This window comes from Sciurus vulgaris (genome assembly GCF_902686455.1).
Source record: "Sciurus vulgaris genome assembly, chromosome: 12".
NCBI classification, from domain to species: domain Eukaryota; kingdom Metazoa; phylum Chordata; class Mammalia; order Rodentia; family Sciuridae; genus Sciurus; species Sciurus vulgaris.
Window position 1 is genome coordinate 56704630 of NC_136473.1, and position 20684 is coordinate 56725313.

The following is a 20684-nucleotide window of genomic DNA, read 5'->3' on the forward strand; positions in this document are numbered from 1 at the left end:
AGGGAACCATAAATCAGCAAGACATAACAATCATAAACATCTGTGCCCCAAACAGTGGCTCATCCATGTATGTCAAACAAATCCTTCTCAATTTCAGAAACCAAATAGACCATAACACAATAATACTAGGTGATTTTAACACGCCTCTCTCACCACTGGACAGATCTTCCAAACAAAAATTGAACAAAGAAACCATAGATCTCAATAACACAATCAATAATTTAGACTTAACGGACATTTATAGAATATACCATCCAACCAAGAGCGAATACACTTTCTTCTCAGCAGCACATGGATCCTTCTCTAAAATAGACCATATATTATGCCACAAAGCTAATGTAAGCAAATACAAGAAGATAGAGACACTACCTTGTATTCTATCAGATCATAATGGTTTGAAGTTAGAAATAAATGAAAGAGTAAAACACAGAAGCTACTCCAACACCTGGAGATTAAACAATATGCTATTACATGATGAATGGATAACAGAAGATATTAGGAAGGAAATTAAAAAATTCCTAGAGGTAAATGAGAACAAAGAAACATCATATCAAAATCTTTGGGACACTATGAAAGCAGTACTTAGAGGAAAATTTATTTCATGGAGCGCATTCAATAAAAGAAGTAAAAATAAACAAATAAACAACCTAACACTTCAGCTCAAAGCCCTAGAAAAAGAAGAACAGACCAACACCAAAAGTAGTAGAAGACAGGAAATAGTTAAACTCAGAGCTGAAATCAACGAAATTGAAACAAAAGAAACTATACAAAAAATTGACAAAATAAATAGTTGGTTCTTTGAAAAAACAAACAAAATTGATAAACCCTTAGCCACTCTAACAAAGAGAAGACGAGAGAAAACCCAAATCACCAAAATTCGGAATGAACAAGGAAATATCACAACAGACAGGATTGAAATACAAAACATAATTAGAAGCTATTTTGAAAATCTATATTCTAACCAAATAGAAAATTTCAAAGACATCAACAGGTTTCTAGAGACATATGAATTGCCTAAATTGAACGAGGAGGACATACAAAATTTAAATAGATCAATTTCAAGTAATGAAGTAGAAGAGGTCATCAAAAGCCTACCAACAAAGAAAAGTCCAGGACCAGATGGGTTCTCAGCCGAGTTCTACAAAATCTTTAAAGAAGAGCTCATTCCAATACTTCTCAAAGTATTCCATGAAATAGAAGAGGAGGGTACCCTCCCAAACTCATTCTATGAAACCAATATTACCCTGATACCCAAGCCAGACAGAGATAAATCGAGGAAAGAAAATTTCAGACCGATATCATTAATGAACATTGACGCAAAAATTCTCAATAAAATTTTAGCAAATCGCATACAAAAATATATTAAAAAGATAGTGCACCACGATCAAGTGGGTTTTATCCCAGGGATGCAAGGTTGGTTCAACATCCGGAAATCAATAAATGTAATTCACCATATCAATAGACTTAAAGTCAAGAACTACATGATTATTTCAATAGATGCAGAAAAAGCATTTGATAAAATACAACACCCCTTCATGCTCAAAACACTAGAAAAAATAGGGATAGTGGGAACATTCCTTAACATTGTAAAGGCCATCTATGCTAAGCCCATGGCTAATATCATTCTAAACGGTGAAAAACTGAAAGCATTCCCCCTAAAAAACTGGAACAAGACAGGGATGCCCTCTTTCACCACTCCTATTCAATATCGTTCTTGAGACTCTAGCCAGAGCAATTAGACAGACCAAGGAAATTAAAGGAATACGAATAGGAAAAGAAGAACTCAAACTATCCCTATTTGCGGATGATATGATTATATACTTAGAGGAACCAGGAAATTCCACCAGAAAACTGTTAGAACTCATAAGTGAATTCAGTAAAGTGGCAGGTTACAAGATCAATGCTCATAAATCCAATGCATTTTTATACATAAGTGAGGAATCCTCAGAAAGAGAAATTATGAAAACTACCCCATTCACCATAGCATCGAAAAAAATAAAATACTTGGGAATCAATCTCACAAAAGAGGTAAAAGACCTCTACAATGAGAACTACAGAACACTAAAGAAAGAAATTGAAGAAAACCTTAGAAGATGGAAAGATCTCCCATGTTCTTGGATAGGCCGAATTAATATTGTCAAAATGGCCATACTACCAAAAGTGCTATACAGATTCAATGCAATCCCAATTAAAATCCCAATGACGTACCTTACAGAAATAGAGCAAGCAATCATGAAATTCATCTGGAAGAATAAGAAACCCAGAATAGCTAAAGCAATCCTTCGCAGGAAAAATGAAGCAGGGGGTATCGCAATACCCGAACTTCAACTTTATTACAAAGCAATAGTAACAAAGACGGCATGGTACTGGTACCAAAATAGACAGGTAGATCAATGGTACAGAATAGAGGACATGGACACAAACCCAAATAAATACAACTTTCTAATACTAGACAAAGGCGCCAAAAATATGCAATGGAGAAAAGATAGCCTCTTCAACAAATGGTGCTGGGAGAATTGGAAATCCATATGCAACAGAATGAACTAAACCCATATCTCTCACCCTGCACAAAACTCAAGTCAAAATGGATTAAGGACCTTGGAATCAGACCAGAGACTCTGCAGATTATAGAAGAAAAAGTAGGTCCCGATCTTCAACATGTCGGCTTAGGACCAGACTTCCTCAACAGGACTCCCATAGCACAAGAAATAAAAGCAAGAATCAATAACTGGGATAGATTCAAACTAAAAAGCTTTCTCTCAGCAAAGGAAACTATCAGTAATGCGAAGAAAGAGCCTACAGAGTGGGAGAATATCTTTGCCAATCATACTTCAGATAGAGCACTAATCTCCAGAATCTATAAAGAACTCAAAAAACTCTACACCAAGAATACAAATAATCCAATCGACAAATGGCCTAAGGAAATGAACAGACACTTCACAGAAGAAGATGTACAAGCAATCAATAAACATATGAAAAAATGTTCAACATCTCTAGTAATAAGAGAAATGCAAATCAAAACCACCCTAAGATTCCATCTCACCCCAATTAGAATGGCGATTATCAAAAATACAAGCAACAGGTGTTGGCGAGGATGTGGGGAGAAAGGTACACTCATACATTGCTGGTGGGGTTGCAAATTTGTGCAGCCACTCTGGAAAGCAGCGTGGAGATTCCTTAGAAAACTTGGAATGGACCCTCCATTTGACCCAGCTATCCCACTCCTTGGCCTATACCCAAAGGATCTAAAATCAGCATACTACAGAGATACAGCCACATCAATGTTCATAGCTGCTCAATTCACAATAGCCAGACTATGGAACCAACCTAGATGCCTTTCAATTGACGAGTGGATAAAGAAACTGTGGTATATATACACAATGGAATATTACTCAGCCATAAAGAATGACAAAATTATGGCATTTGCAGGCAAATGGATGAAATTGGAGAATATCATGCTAAGTGAGATAAGCCAATCTCAAAAAGACAAGGGACGAATGATATCGCTAATAAGTGGAGGATGACACATAATGGGGGGGAGGGAAGGGTTAGTGTTAGGGTTAGAGTTAGGGTTAGGGAGGGGGGCAAGTATGGAGGAAGAAAGTACTGTATAGAGGATAAAGAGGGGTGGGAGGGGTGGGGGGAAGGAGAAAAAATAACAGAATGAATCAAACAACATTACTGTATGTGGATTTATGATTACACAAATCTTATGCCTTTGCGCCATGTACAAACAGAGAGGCAACATGTATCCCATTTGTTTACAATAAAAAAAAAAAAATTATCACCTGTATTGTGTAACCAGTTCAAAACCAGTGTTCTAGATTTGGGGCAGGAGCATCAAGTTCTCATTCAAAAAACAACATTGTATTATTGTTTTTCAAGATAAGGAAAGGTAGACAGAAAGGGTGGCAAAAGATGTGTGAATTTGCCAGTAGCAATACTTTTAAAGCACATAACAAATAATTGGAATTCATATACTCAGTGAACTAGAAAGTGATATTTGTTTTAGACTTTAAGCAGTAAAAGACAAATGACAGAAAACTTGGGAACTAAATTAGAATCAAATGTTAAAGTTAGAAGGTCTCTTAGATCCCAACAGATAAGATAACATCAGAGCTCTTGTTTTCTGATTTTTCGAAGTCAGTATGTTGGCCTTTTTACATAGGTTTAAGAATTTTGTTTTCTATCTGTGGTAGAAAAGTCCTAAATTGCTGAGAAATAAAATGAAATTTGAAATGACATCAACATAAAAAATGACATTTTAGAAAATAAATGTCTCTAAATGATGAAGCATTTGAGATAGGTTAAAAAGAGGCACTGTCATTTTAGGAAAATTTCTGGTTTTTTGATGTGTGTGTGTTGCTGAGGGCCTTGAGCTGTGTGCATACTAATATTGTGTGTTCTGACACTGAACTATATATATCCCAGCAACCTCATCCCACCCTTCTTAAAATTAAAAAAAAAAAAAATTTTTTTTGGTAGCTGTAGATGGACAGCATGCCTTTTTTTATTTACTTATTTTTACGTGGTGTTAAGGATCACACCCAGTGCCTCACATGTGCTAGTCAAGTGTTTGGCCACTGAGCTATAACCTCAGTCCTCTCCCCACCCTCTCTTTTGAGTAAAATAAACTAGAAGCAAAGGTTTTAGAAACTGCATTAAGTTGTCAACATAAAGAAGTGGGAAGAAGAATGACAGAACTATGCAAAATAAAGAAAACATAAATGTAAATTGTTGGGATTGACTAAAGAATCCTCTTTCCATTACTCTGGAAAATTCTGGTATGCCTATTGATACTTTATACTCACATAAAAATGAACAAAAGATGCTATGCTGTTGTTTATTTGCTCTGTGAGATTGATTTGAAGATAATATATATAACCAAATAGAATGCCTACTATGGATTTATTATTTCAGGAGAAGGTGGGCAGTAGCCCTAATTGTTTCAGTTTTCCACACTGGCTATTTTACACTTTCTATATCCTTCCCAAGGCTTCCTCCCAACATACTATCTACCCCACCCCTTCTCCAATATATGCATCTCCTATGAGTCTGTTTCTTCAATTTTTTTTAATAACAACTTGATCTCTTATATGCCTGACTGGTATGGAATATATATACAGGATATTATAGATTAAAACTTGTGGCAATAGTTTGAACTGTTGTTGGATTTTTTTTTTTTTTTCCAGTAACCAGAGAGGGTCTTAGGAGGTCCCAAGAAGGGAGAAGGGGACTTCAATTTAGCCCTGGCTGATTATCAACTAATGTGGAAGAAAGGAATTTCAGGACACATCAAAATAGGTGCAAAGCCAGGGGGGTGGTGCAGGCCTGTAATCACAGAGACTCCAGAGGCCGAGATAGGAGGATGGCATGTTCAAAGCCAAGTCTTGGTAATTCAGTGAGACCCTCAGCAACTAAGTGAGACCCTGACTCAAAATTAAAAGTTAAAAAAGACTAGGGATATAGCTCAGTGGTAAAACAACCCTGGGTTCAATCCCCAGTACCCAAAAAAAGCACAAGCAGAGATTTATTTAGGAAATCAAACAAAAAAGCAGGCACTCCAGAGTAAGCCAAACTTCTTTTAGGGTCTCAACCTGCTTTTAAAAGAAACTTTGGAAATGGCGAACATGAGAGGTACTTGTGGTGGTATAAGCGTAATGAACTCAGTTCTTTGAATCATGGAGCACAGAATGAACCACAGTGGGCTGGTTCTTTTTAGAATCTTGAGTTTGATATCTGTAATAGTACATGAACTGTACCCACATCCTGGGTCTCTTAACAATCTCTCTCTCTAGGCTTCTTTTAATCAGTCTAAAAATACATTCTATAACCTAACAAAGTATATAGTCTCTAATTAACTTGGCTTAAGTACTCTAAGATTTATTGGACCTTTTAAGAATTCAGTGCTGGAGGAAAACAGGCTTGGGAGTGAAGGTGAGGTGGTTCATCAAACTTTTAGACATAAAACTACAGTCCCTCTTTCCATTTGTCTTCTTCCTACCTGTTCTTACTTCTTCTACCTTCTTTCCAAAGAGTATTTACTGTTTCTGGCAAGCATCCAGGTTAAGGCAGATCACCTTAACTCAAAGGTGAAATGATTCTGCTGGTCTTTAGTGAGGGCTGGTGTGCTTTGGGTCATCATAGAGAAGATCTTTTAGGTTCCCACCTGAAAATCTACCCCCAACCCCATCTTCTTAGCAGGCCCTGAATTCTGGGGGGTTTGTCAGCCTTATGAGTTTGGTGAAAGCTCTGCTCAGCCTTTCTGGCCAGCATTGTGAAGCTTTCTGCCGGATTTTTTGGTTGTTATCAGCAGAAGAATGTATCTAAACCAAGTTGGTCTGCCCACCAGAGGTAAAACTCTGTTCATCTTTTTCTTAATGTTTATTTTTGCATATGTTTCAAATGAAAACATACACATTTTAGTAAAGTATATGTGCGTATCATTTAGGGACATATATACATAACAATGCATGAGCAATGTCTTTGCTCCCTATAAACACACTATCAAAGTTTAGAGACTCTTGCTTTTTATTCCCTCCTCTTTAGCTGTAATGTTGGTTCACTAAATATGTGTGACCTGCCTCATGGAAATTTTTCCATATGTACTGGGGTAAATGTCAAATACCTGATGATTATTTCTAACAGGCATGTTTAATAACCTAACATGTAAACTCAAAGAAATTAGTCCATCATATTTACAGGAAATAATCTTATTGATAGGTTTAATTTTGCTTCTTAATCTATTTTTCTAAATTCTGTATGTCTGAAAAACCTGTCAAGATATTGGAAATTTTCCTTAATGGTAACAATTTTGTGTTTACAACATATATATCTGAGAGTGGATTTTTAAAATTAATATAAAAATTATTATGGTGGTTAAGGATATGGGGACACTGAGTATGAATCCTGACTTTGCTACATCCTAGCAGTGTGATCTTGGTTTATTTCACTTAGCATGATGGTCTCCTGTTCCATCTATTTCCCAGCAAAAGTCACAAAATCATTATTTTTTATGGCTGAGTAATATTCTATCGTGTATACATACCGCAGTTTCTTTATCCATTCATCCACTGAAAGACATCTAGGTTGTTTCTATAAACATTGATGTGACTGTGTCATTGTAATATGCTGATTTTAAGTCCTTTGGGTATATATTGAGGAATGGGATAACTTACTGAAATGGTAGTTCCATTCCAAGTTTTCTGAGGAATCTCCATACTGCTTTCCAGAGTGATTGCACCAATTTGTAGTCCCACCAACAATATATGAGTGTACCTTTTTCCCTACATCCATGCCAACATTTATTGTTACTTGTATTCTTGATAACGGCCATTCTGACTGAAGTGAGATGAAATCTCAGTGTAGTTTTAATTTGCATTTCTCTAATTGCTAGAGATGTTGACCATTTTTTTTCATATATTTCTTGATCATTTCTATTTCTTTTTCTGTGAAGTGCCTATTCAGTTTCTTTGCCCATTTACTGATTGGGTGGTTATTATTATTATTATTATTATTATTATTATTATTATTATTATTGGTGTTAAGTTTTTTGAGTTCTTTATGACCTGGAGATTAATGCTGTATCTGAGGTGCAGGTGGCAAAGATTTTCTCCCATTCTATAGGCTCTGTCTTCACATTCTTGATTGTTTTCTTTGCTGTGAAGAAGCTTTTTAGTTTATTGATTCTTCCCATTTATTGATTCTTGGATTTTACTTCTTGCATGTTAAGAGTCTTATTTAGAAAGTTGAAAGCTAACGTGTTGAAGTGTAGGGCCTACATTTTCTTCTAGGTGCAGGATCTCTGGTTTAATGCCTAGGTCTTTGATTCACTTTAAGTTGAGCTTTGTGCAGGGTGAGAGAGGGGGTGTTAAATTTCATTCTGCTACATATGATTTACAGTCTTCCCAGCACCATTTGTTGAAGAGGCCATCTTTTCTGCAATGCATGTTTATGCTCCCTTTGTCTAGTATGAAATAACTGTATTTATGTGGGTTTGTCTCTGTGTCTTATATTCTGTACCATTGGTCTTCTAGTCTTGGTATTGTGGCAATATCATGCCATTTTTGTTACTATAGCTCTGTAGTATAATTTAAGGCCTCCTTAAATTATGGTATTATGATGCCTCCTGCTTCACTTTTCTCTCTGAGGATGCTTTGGCTATTCTGGGCCTCTTATTTTTCCAAGTGAATTTCATGACACCTTTTTCTATTTCTATGAAGAATGTCACTGGGATTTTAATAGGAACTGCATTAAATCTGTATAGCACTTTTGGTAGTATGACCATTTTGACAATATTAATTATCCTATCCAAGAGCTTGGGAGATCTTCCATCTTCTAATGTCTTCTTCAATTTCTTTCTTTTATGTTCTGTAGTTTTCATTGTAGAGGTCTTTTCACCTCTTTTGCTAGATTGATTCTCAAAGTATTTTATTTCTTTCTTTCTTAGGATTTTGTGAATGGGATAATTTTCCTAATTTCTCTTTCAGCTGATTCATCGTTGATGTATTGGAACACATTTGATTTATGGGTACTAATTTTATATCCTCCTACTTTGCTGAATTTGATTATGAGTTCCAGAAGTTTTAGGTTGAATTTTTGGGTCTTCTAAATATAGGATCATGTCATCATCAAATAGGGATAGTTTGAGCTCTTCTTTTTCTATTTGTATCCCTTTAAAATGAACTACTCTCATTTACCTCTAAGTATTTTTTTTTTAAATTTCATCCCTGATTTCTTATGCTATCCATTGGTCATTCAGTAGCATGTTATTTAGTCTTCAGGTGTTAGAGTAGCTTCTATTTTTTATTTTGTAAATTGATTTCTAATTTTATTTCATTGTGATCTGATAGAATGCAATGTATTATCTCTATTTTTTTGTATTTGCTCAGAATTGCTTTGTAGCCTAAGATATAATCTATTTTAAGAATAGGATCCATGTGCTGCTGAAAAGAAAGTGTATTCAGACATTAATGGATGAAATATTCTACATGTCTATTAAGTTTAAATTATTAATCGTATTGTTTAGTTCTATAGGTTCTTTGTAGTTTTTGTTTGGAAGATCTATCCAGTGGTGAGAGAGGCATGTTAAAGTCACCCAGTATTATTGTGTTGTGGTCTAGTTGATTCTTAAAATTGAGAAGGGTTTTTTTGATATATGTAGATGCTCTACTGTTTGTGGCATAAATATTTACAATTGTTATGTCTTATTGATGTACAATTCCCTTGAGTAATATGAAATGACCTTCTTTGTCCCTTCTGATTACCTTTGACTTGAATTCTAATTTATCTGATATGAGAATAGAAACCCCTACTTGTTTATGAGATCCATGTGAATGATAATTTTTTTTCCCATCCTTTTATCTTCAGTCTGTGAATGTCTTTGCCTCTGGTCTCCAAGAGGTGAGTCTCTTTTTGATTGATGAGTTTAGGTCATTTATATTGAATGCTATCATTGAGAAATGATTTTTATTCCCTGTCATTTTGATTTATTTCTGTTTTTAAATTTGAATTAGTTTCTTCTTTGATTGACTATTCTTCTAGTGTAGTTCCTCCTTTTGCTAGTTTTCACTTCTACTTTTCATTTCTTCATTAAATATTTTATTGAATATGTTTTATAGTGTAGGCTTTCTAGTTGTGAATTCTTTTAACGTTTATCATGGAGGGTTTTTATTTCTTTGTCAATTCTGAAGCTTAATTTTGCTAGGTATGGAATTCTTGGCTAGCATCCATTTCTTTCAGAGGTTGGTATATATTATTCCAAGACCTCCTAACTTTGAGGATGTGGGCTGAGAAATCAGGATTGGTTTCCCTCTAAATATGACCTGTTGTTTTTCTCTGGCAACCTTTAAAATTTTATCCTTATTCTGTATGTTAGACATTTTTGTAATAGTGTGCCCTGGTGTAGGTATGTAATTTTGTATATTTGGGGTCCTGTAAGCCTCCTGTATCTGATTTTCTATTTCAGTTTCAAGGTTTGAGAAATTATCTGGCATTATTTCATTGGAAAGTTTGTGCATTCTTTTGGTTTGGATCTCTAAGCCTTCATCTTTCCTAATAAATCTTATATTTGGTCTTTCATAAAAATATGGAATGCTTCACAGATTTGCAGGTCAACCTTTTGCAAGGGCCATGCTAATCTTCTCTGTATCATTCCAGTTCTAGTATAGTATATGTGCTGCTGTAGCAAGCACTGGTTAGACCTCTTAAAGGAAGGTTCTAATCAATTATTTGATTTTGCCATTTATGTTTTCAAGAATTAACTTTTTAAAACAAAACATATAATTTTGTGTATATTTAATGATTATAGGTAGATTTCTTTATATGACTAGTCATATAGCAAAATGAGGTTTAAAAATTAGTAAGATGTGACTGGAGATATAGCATAGTGTTAGAGCACATGCTTAGCATATGTATGACCCCGGGTTTGATCCCCAGCACTGCAAAAAATAAGTTAAAAATCAGGTAGTATGTGACTGTTGTCCCAGCTACTTGGGAGGCTGAAGCAGGGGGATGTTTGAGCTCAAATGTTAAAGGTCAACCCTGGGCAACATAGAAATACCCTGTGTCAAAATAAAACAAAAACTGGTTTCCATGAAGAAATGTGGTAGAAATATAGCAATAAACAATATTTTTGTTTTAAAAAGTGTGGTTATGGTTTGGAACCAAGAAATATTTTCAAGTCTTGGATACTGTTGTTTGTGGCTTAAAATATGACTGCAGTATGTTTTGTAACAAAAGGGACTTAGACTCCAAATAAGCTCAATATGTGTGGCCTGGGGAGATGACTTCTTTCCCTAAACTGATGAATTCCTTCTATGTATGTGTTTTTAACTCTGTGAAACTAACTAAAGAAAATGGTTGTGTGGCCACCAATAAGTTCATGTGCTATGATTTTTCCACCCTTTGACTTCAAGTGAAAACTAGAAATTGTACTTTTTTGAAGCATAAATTTAGTCTCCTGATGTAGGCAAATTTCTTAATGATGTTTGTTAGTTTAAAAAATATATATTAGAAAGTATTTCCATGATTGCGTGTTTCTGAATGCCTGAAGATATGTCTTTGAAAACATACTGTTTTAAAGACTTGCTTCTTTTTTTTTTTTCTTTACATAAAACTTGTGTATATCTTTGTACATGAGGGAGGGAAAGGAGAGATTCCTGTATCTTTGCACTGTTCATCTGTACCTACAATGAGGCTTTGAGCTATCATGTCCATTTTTGTAATGAGTTATGAACTCATATGTGTAAGCTGTCTTGAGCAGAGCTTTCTGACGAAAGGGAGGGCTGAGGAGAATGAAACAAATCTTGCTTCCTTTCATTCCATTTATCAGTCCAAGGTTGTTTTAAGCATATGAGTCACATAGTTTCAGTTAATTTCTTTATATTTTTAAGAGTGTTTTCTCTGCATAAATAAAAATCCATATTTAATGTTTCCTTTTTTAAATCATTTCCCATTTCTTTTTGCTTTCCTCTTATGTTTTTATATTAAAATTTATATAATATATATAATACTTTATCTTATTTTTATCCTTCTCACATTATACCATAAATTTCTGTGACCTCTCTTTTTCTATATTAAGGATTAATTCTTGCTGGACAAGGTAACACTTACTGGTAGTTTCAGCTACTTAGGAGGCTAAGTTCAAGGCCACCATGGGCAATTTAGCAATACACTGTTACAAAAAAAAATTTTTTTTTTTTTTGTTCTGGGGATTTCACCCAGGGGTGCTTTGCCTTTGAGTTAGATCCCCAGACCTAGTTAATTTTTATTTTGAGACAGTGTCTCACCAAGTTGCTGAGGCTGGGCTCAAACTTGTGATCCTCCTGTCTCAGCCTCTTGAGTGGATAGGAATACAGGTGTGCCTCACCTAGCTCACAAGAAAATTTTTGTTAAAAGGGGTGGAGGTAGAGCACTCTTGGGCTCAATCTCCAGCAAGGAAGGAAGGAAGAGGATCAGGGGAGGGAAAGAAAGAAAGAAAGAGTTCTCTGTTATGACAGTAGGTTTTCATTCTTACTAAAGAAATATTAAAACAATCTCTCATTTACTGTTCTTTTCTATTCCTTTTTTAAATTTTCTTTTTCTTTCTCTTTGCAGTGCTGGGGATAGCATCCTTTTTGGTAGGCAAGTGCTGTGGCACTTAGCTATATACTCCCTATCCCTGATGTACTTTTGTAATATACAATTATGTAGAAAAACCCCAAGTATTTAGAAAGGTTACTAAAAGGCTGTCTTACCAGTTATAATCGTTATTCCACTTTTATGAAGTGCCAGGAATGTTTTGAATATGAGGAAGTAACAAAAAAAGAGACTGCGTTAACCTTGGGTTTTACATTCTGAAAACAGTAAATAAATACAAATTCATTTTAAAGGCATGCTGTATCTGTTTCCTCCAATAAGTATGTGCATTGTTGAATTACAGTAATTATAATGTCTGTAGTCAGGAAATGCTTATAGCATAACTTGTATAGCAAGAATCTGGCATGGGGTGATTAACCAGGAGCCATGACTTTGACTGCTGTAACAATGGCAAGGCAACGTCATGGCAGTATTGCCCAATAGAAATAAAATGCGGGTTTTATACGTCATATTGTTTTCTAGTAATCACACTAAAAAAACTTCTTGAGAAGTAAAATTAAATTGTGTGTTACCAGGGTAGGGATCAAACCCAAAGCTTTCACATTCTAAGAACATACTGAGCTATACCCCCAACCCCTTTAAATTAATTTTAATAATATTTTGTTCAACCTATTATATTAAAAATATTATTTTAACACTTAATAAATAATTAAAATTTTTATTTTTAACAATTCTTCTTTAATCATAGTAATTCATTGACCTTTGGTGTATATTTTATAAATATAGCACATCTCAATTTGGACACAGTTTTCATTGGAAGTCCTTGATTTATTTGTTTACTTTTGAGACAGTTTCATTATATTATCCAGGTTGGTGTTGAACTCCTGGGCTCAAAGAATTCTCCTGCCCCAGCCTCCCATGTAGCTGGGACTATAGGTACCCACCACATACCTAGCTTTTTTTTTTTTTTTTTTTTTTTAATTTAGCAGACACCAGTTTATTCGACATAGTACATGATTCAGGCATCTGATATTCCATAACCAGCAAGATTTCCCAGTTCTCTGTTACAAAATACAGAATGCCCTGAATATGGTTAATCCAAGGCCTTCTTCTTCTTCTCCTATACTCAGAGTTAAACAGGTTTCCCCATTTAATACATATTTCACATTCACCAGAGGTTTTGGGGAGAGGAGGAAATAGGGCTTATAACTGCTTCTCTGAGCCAAAGGCACTTAATATTAAAAGATAAAACACAATAGAGCCACCCCACGGATATTCCCAGTTCAGAGCGCTGAACAGTAATATACTATCACTGGTCCACATGAGATTTGTCATAAAAATGTAAAAGATATGGATTTCTTGGAAAAATAAAGTGCAGTGTGAATATAAACAACTCACCCTCCTACTCTCTTCTGAAAATAATACTTAGAACTCTCACTTTACATGATTAGTATCACCCCAGGTTCACTCATGGCAAAAAAATAGATAAAAAATAATCTGTCATAAATTCTCACTATGCAATAATGGTAGAATCTGATACCATTCACAGAATCTGAGAACCTCAGAGATGATGTTGTCCATCCCTCCTTTGATAGGTGAGGAAACTGAGGCCCAGACAGGCACACTGTTGGCCCCCTGGGGTCTAACCCTATAATGGAGCCTGGGTAGGACATAGGCCTCCAGAAGCCCAGTGCAAGGCCCTTGCTCTCCCCTTCCTCTTTGAAAGGCTCTCAGAAATAACTCACAGCAATGATCTGTCAAGCTGCACCACACCATAAAGCACATGCGCTGAAACAAGCCAGCAATTTGGTCTTGCAAGATGGTTCCTTTGGCCATTCAGCAGATATGTCACCTACCTGCACCTTGGGCTTGGAATTCTTTGTACAAGATCATTCAGAGTTCTGAGGGAAGTGGAGTGCAGGTGAGGAATGACTTCCTGGATTTGAGAAGGCTCCTCTTGACTGTCAGTCTGTGGTGGGCAGGCGGTCAGCTGCACAGCTATACCTAGTTTTGATCTGTATTTTGGTTTCATAAAGTTTATAGGTGAAATAGGTTTGCATGCTAGAGTTGTTCCAAACATGTTTAAGTCTTTTCATTTTTTAATTAATTAAAATTATATAAAATTAACAGATCTTTTCCTTAGTGTGAGTTATCTATCTCTATCTATCTATCTGTTTTGGGCTGTACTGGGGATTGAACCTAGGGCCTTGCACATGCAAAATACGTGCTCTACTACTGAGTTACATCCCCAGTCCCTCAGTGTGAGTTTATATTTCAGTTCCTCTGTAGCTACATATGGTTATTGGTTTACCATATTGGATGACAGAGGTGGAGGATATAATTGACAACGGAAGTAGCCAGCTAAGGAACCCTGAATCAAGGGTAGTCTTTTAGCTAAGTTTTAAAGTGAGAAGCATGATAAACATTGTTGTATTAAAATTATGAGGACTGCATTTCAAATGATGTTTATATCTAGAGTTTCATAGGTTCTGCATTATTTTCAGGAAATGATGTGGGGATAATTGCAGCTTTCTCTGACCCTCAGTTGGTGGTCCTCAGGTTGAGACACTGTTATTCCTGGAAACTGCCTTTTAGCATATTACTGTGGCCAACACCCGCTACTGGGATATGAAATCAATCTAGTAGATCTAGGATCAGCATTTTAAGAATACACGAAATACTATTGAATGGAGTAGAGAACATATCAGTGTTCCACATGTGTAAGGTTTAGGAAACCTTTGTTTTAGTAATATATATGTATATATTTTGTGTGTATAGGATTTCAATGAAAAAATGAATTACTTCTGAGTCACAAAATTTTTGAGTATTATTCCTTTTTTTCTTCTTTCATTCCCTTCCTCTCTTTCTTTCATTCCCTTCTCTCACCATGTTGTTGAGGCTGGCCTGCCTTCTTTCTTTCATCCTTCTACTATTATTTCCTTCCTTCCTCTCTTTAAGTTGCTGAGGTTGACTTTGAACCTTTTGATCTTCCTGCCTCAGCCTCCTGAGTAGCTAGCACTGTGGGTATACTCCACTGCACCCAGCTGATGTGTACTTTTGATTGCTGCTATAATGAATGTTGCCTACAGGTATGTGTTGCTAAACAAAGATGGCATTAATCAAAGAAAACTATGGATTTAGCAATGAGATGCAAGTGGTGTTAAAAGGTAGCTAGTGTCTAAGATGGTAAAATAAGTGTAAAGTAGTATGTAATCACTATAATAAATAGAACAACTTAGGTGTGAGGTGACTTTCTTCCTCAATTCTGAATTAACTAGTAGATAAATTTGAAATTATCATTTTGGTCATTGTATTCCTCTAAATTTTTATTTGAGTTTAAATGACCACATTTATATTTTGGAATTCAGTCTTAATTCTTTGTTTGTTTGCAGTGCTGGGAATTGAACCCAAGGTCTCATGTATACCAGGCAAGCAGTCTGCCATTGAGCTATAAAGGGGGTAGGCTACTAGATCATGAACCTTCCAGTAGCACCGAGCTACATCCCAGCAGTTTTTACTTTCCATTTTGAGATAGGCTTTCACTGAGTTGCCAAGGCTGGCCTTGAACTTGGCAATTCTGCCTCAGCTTCCCAAGTTGCTGAATTTATAGGCACACACCACCATGCATGGCCCCAGCCCCAGTCTTAATTCTTGAGAAGGATTTTGGTGGGCTGGGACTGTAGCTCAGTGGCAGGGCACTTGCCTAGCACATGTGAGGCACTGGGTTTGACCCTTAGCACCACATAAAAATAAACAAATAAAATAAAGACATTCTGTCCATCTAGTACTATAAAAAAAAAAAAATTAAAAAGAAAGAAGGATCTTGGCTAATTTCAAAAGTAAAAAAAATAGTAGTTTGGAATGATTTTCATGAATTCCAGGAAAAATGGCACTTACAGTCTCCTTAAAACATTTCAATAAAATAAATAATAGGGGCTGGGGTTGTGGCTCAGTGGTACAGTGTTTGTCTAGCACTGTGAGGCACTGGGTTCAATTCTCAGCACCACATAAAAAAATAATTAAGATACCATATGCACCTACAACTAAAAAATATTAAAATAAATAAATAAATAAATAAAGCAATAGTATACATTTAACCTTCTTGTAAGTTAATTGTTAAAGTTTTAGTTAAACCTGATGTTTAATCTTACCACACATTTATTTAAATGTATGCAAAATGAAGTCAAATCCTATTTGAGATTCAGATTATGCTTCTTGTTTTTTGTTTACTTGTTTTGTTTTGGGGGGGGTGCTGTGGATGGAACCCAAGATCTTACATGCCAGGGAAGCACTGGCATTAATCCACATCCCTAGCCCTGAGATTACACTTTTGATAAATTGTAAATTTCTTTTTCTTAGTCTGTTAATTTAAACTTGTTTCTTTATTTTCATATGTCTTCCTCAAAGTTGTATGGCTTTTCATGTTTTTTATAAGTGTCACTGGAATATGTTTGCTTTGAATTCTGAAGACAGGCAACATGTCAAATGACTTTTATACAGTGTACATATTTGGAATACTATTTTGCCACAAGAGTGTGGAAACTTGGGAAGTACTCACTATCATGCTTTTAAAAGGCAAAATATGTTAGAGTCAGTGCTGTAGCAGTGGTTTCAGTGTGTCACTGTTTCTTTTGTAGGAATTGGTTTAGATACAGAGACTCTTCCAGAATAGCCAAATTGTTTACACAGAGAAAATAAGTTTGAATACAACCTCAACTGTACTAAGAACCCTCAGGTCCCATTCAATGTTAGCATATATTTTGAAATACTGTTACTTAACAAGGGGCCTTTTCTCCTTGTGATTTTTCTCTTGCCCAAGTATTTTAATATAGTGAGAGATGCAGGTCTACTAGAATATCAGCCTATCAAAATACTGTTGATGTAGTACTGGGAGAGAAGAATAAGGAGGAAGAGACAAATGTAACATTTTATTTATAACTGTTTCCTAAAGAAGTAGGACACTACCTATTAGAAATTTCATTAAGTTTATCTTAGCCAGATGCCATGGTACACACCTATAATCCCAGTAACTCAGAAGGCTGAGGCAGGAGGATCACAAGTTTGAGGCTAACATAGCAACTTAGCAATACCCTGTCTCAAAGTACAAAAAAGGTCTGGGGATGTAGCTCAGTGGTAGAGTGCTTGTGGGGCACATGCAAGACCCTGGTTCAATCTCCAGTACCACAAAAAAAAAAAAAGAATATTCTAATAGCTGAATACAGTGGCATGTTTCTTTCCTTTTTTAAAAAAAAAATTTAGTTGTTGATAGACCTTTATTTTATTTATTTATTTATTATTTACAGTGCTGAGAATCAAACCAGTGCCCCACATATGCTAGGCAAGTGCTCTACCCCTGAGCCACAACCCCAGCCCTACAGTGGTATTTCTGTAGTTCCACTACTCAGGGACGCCAGGCAAGGAGTTTGAGACCAGCCTAGTTGAGATCTTCTCTTTAAAAAAAAAAAAAAAAAGTAAAAATTTTCCTATTGTTTAAATTAAGATGCTCTAATGAAATGTGTAAATGTGTTCAAAATGACAGTAGAAGCCAAATATTGTTCAATGGGTCCCTTTCCCTCTCAGACAAGGAGCAGAGAAATCTATGCATCTGACTTTTCCCTTTTCAGAAGGGAACTTTATGATCCTGGGGATGGGAAATCAGAAAAGATAAATTGGGTAAGTGCCTGCTGAATCAGGATTTAATGCATTGATAGGTGTCTTACCAAAAAAAAAAAAAAAAAACAGTAATAATAATAATTACAGCATACTCATACCTTAGAAAGAATATGAAAATCAATGTTAGAAAGTAGTTTATAAAATTTCTTTTTGAAATTTTTTATGTTATCATAAAAGAGGCAAATTCTCTTTTGAGGTCCATAGAAAGAAACACCTCCTTTATGGGGAATAGCTACTTCACTTACAAAGTATATACTCCCTTCACCCAACCTACCAGCAAGAATTTCTCAACAGAAAAGGGTGAGGTGCTTAGGAAATAGTCATATGTAGATCTAGCACTTTCTTGGGAAGAACCACTGGAACTTTTGGTCATTAGAAAAGTCTCTGCTGTAGGGTTGATACTTGATTGGGATTGAAGTGAAATATTCTTCACTGTTCTCTCCATTTTGTTACTAAACCATAAAGATTAAGAATGTGATCTCAAGATAATAACTGCTCCAAATTCCATTTCTAAACTTACACTCTATGAATAACTTGACAAGATATAAGTCATGGTTTTTTGTCACTATAACAAGGCTGAAATTACCTATCTGCTAGGGTAATTGTGAGAGTTAAATAAAACTGTTGATATGAATAGTTTAACTCAGGACCTAGAACATGACACTCAACAAAGCTGTAAACATAGTCTATAATTTTATACTCAATCTATAAACCTTAATCACTAATTCCTAAATATCTTAGTCATCTGAAACAGAGTGTTCAGAATAGGCATTTAAGCATTCCAGGGACAAAAGGAAATATCCCCATTAATATTTTCTCAAATGCTGGGTTAGCATCAGTTTATCATTAAGAACTTGATCATTTCTGGGTTTTTAGAAAAGCTCTTTCTGAACCTACAGAAGGCTAAGACCCACTTGAGTAAACTTAACAGAGCTTAATGCCAATACGTGAGATTTATTGTGAAGCAATAATTTTATTGAGCATTTATTGTGACCATACACTTCACTAAGTACTTTACCTATGTAAAAAATGACCCTGAGGGCTGGGGTTGTGGCTCAGTGGAGGAGCACTCACCTAGCACACGTGAGGCCAAGGTTTGATCCTCAGTACCACATAAAAATAAAATAAAGGTATTGTGTCCACCTACAACTAAAAAATATGTATTAAAAAATGACTTTGAGGAAGATATCACACTTCTGTGGTTTTACAAATGCGGCAATTGAGGCTTGTAGATGCTAGGTAACTTGCCTAACATTGCACGTACAGCTTGTTAAATGACAATCAGAATTTGAACCTTGGTCTGCATTTACTCTTGGCCATTATGCTGAACTGCATAGGCTCCAACGTCAGAAAGACCTGGTTTTTTAAGTCATTTTACCTCTCCAAGCCTCAGATTCTTCATCTAAAACATAGTGTGACTATCACTATGTAGGCTTGTTTTGAGGACTGGAAATCAGGTATGTAAAGTTCCTGGCACAGTTTCTAATGTGTGAAGGAGACTTAGCAAGAGGTGATGGTTACTGTTTGGGGTTCTAAAGGCAGCTTTCTACTTCCACTGTGGCAGGCCCCTATAGCATGTGACCTACTTTGCAGATACAAGTAGGACCCTGTATTTGAACTGCCAGTGTGTGTTAGAATACCTCTTGATAAATGAGACTATAATGTAAACATATACTACGTGAATTTTTCCCCATTTTTCTAAATTTTTTAATAATAAATACTGTATCTTTAAATGTTTATGTTCGCAAAAAGTGCTACTGCTTAGCCAAAGAAGAACTTATACAAGTAGCTTTCATTTTTCTAGTAAGTATCCAGGGCTAACATGAGTGACTGATTTTAGCAAATGACCTATTTAGCCAGTAACTTCTTTCACTGAGTCAGCTGTCCTGACCTGGTACACATTAGGATCACCTAGACAAAAATATAAAAAAATAAATAAAATATGTCAGTATGTGTACAGTCCTTAGAGATTCTGATATAGTGGGTCTAGGATAAATTTGGGCAGCCTCATCAGGTAATTGTAAGGAGCTGCCAAGGTTGGGAACCATCGTATTGAAGCAAGAACTAGGTGAGATTGGGATGGGCTTGTAAGTGTAAAAAGGGGAGTAAGAACGAACTTGAGGGCTGGGGTTGTGGCTCAGTGGTAGAGCACTTGCCTAGTGTGTGTGAGGCACTGGGTTCAATTCTCAGCACCTTATAAAAAAACAAATAAAATAAAGGTTCATCAACATCTAAAATATATATATAAATTAACTCGAGTAATTTTTTTCTCTTAATTCACAGTGAAGTGACTCAGGAGAAGAGGAAAATCAGAGATCACCTTGAATCACCGGAGGTTGGAAAATGAAGTAGTTTTTTTTTTTTTTTTTTTCTTTGTCTTTGTAGACATGGAAGGATTTTTAATGAAACTTTAAACGGTTCAACAAAGGATGTGCTAATGGATGACAGCGATACTCCTACATATAATCTGCAGTTAGAACCGCAAGATGGGTGTCATCCTGGTGACAATGTGGAAAGCAGAGTAACATGCTTACCTTCTGTGTCAGATGAAAATGAAAATCAACTTGATGGGGATGGGCCTGAGCTTCTGACCAGCAGTGACAGCACAATGGGAAAAACCGAAGTGTTCGAGCAGGACAGTCTCAATAATAATGAAAGCTGCATGTCCGGCTGTGAAGTAGCTGCAAGCGAGAACTCAGAATACACTCCGAGTGAAGGCCCCAAAGATGAACAGGCATTCTTTGGAAAGGACAAAAAAGCAGCTGGAAAAAGAAGTACAAGAACCAAAAAAGGCACCGTTAAGAAGATACCACCAGGTATTTTTTTATGTTGTTATTATTATTTAAAGAAAATAAACCTTCCTATCCTATACTGTGTACACTGTCTTACATCTTGCTTTTCTTCTCAATATATTTAGAGCTTGTTTCACAACA

General features: G+C 35.7%; 1 protein-coding gene across 2 annotated transcripts in view; it reads left to right on the forward strand.

Moving 5' to 3' along the window:
- CNST (consortin, connexin sorting protein) overlaps window positions 1–20684 on the forward strand; it is a 99876-nt gene that overhangs the window by 26607 nt on the left and 52585 nt on the right. The window contains exon 2 of one of the 2 annotated variants that reach the window (XM_079106622.1): window positions 20137–20567. In XM_079106622.1, coding sequence (XP_078962748.1) covers window positions 20189–20567 — 379 coding nt within the window. In that variant the 5' untranslated portion in view covers window positions 20137–20188. Of the gene's footprint in view, window positions 1–20034; window positions 20568–20684 lie in introns of both variants that reach the window. The other variant, XM_079106623.1, reaches the window with a different exon arrangement.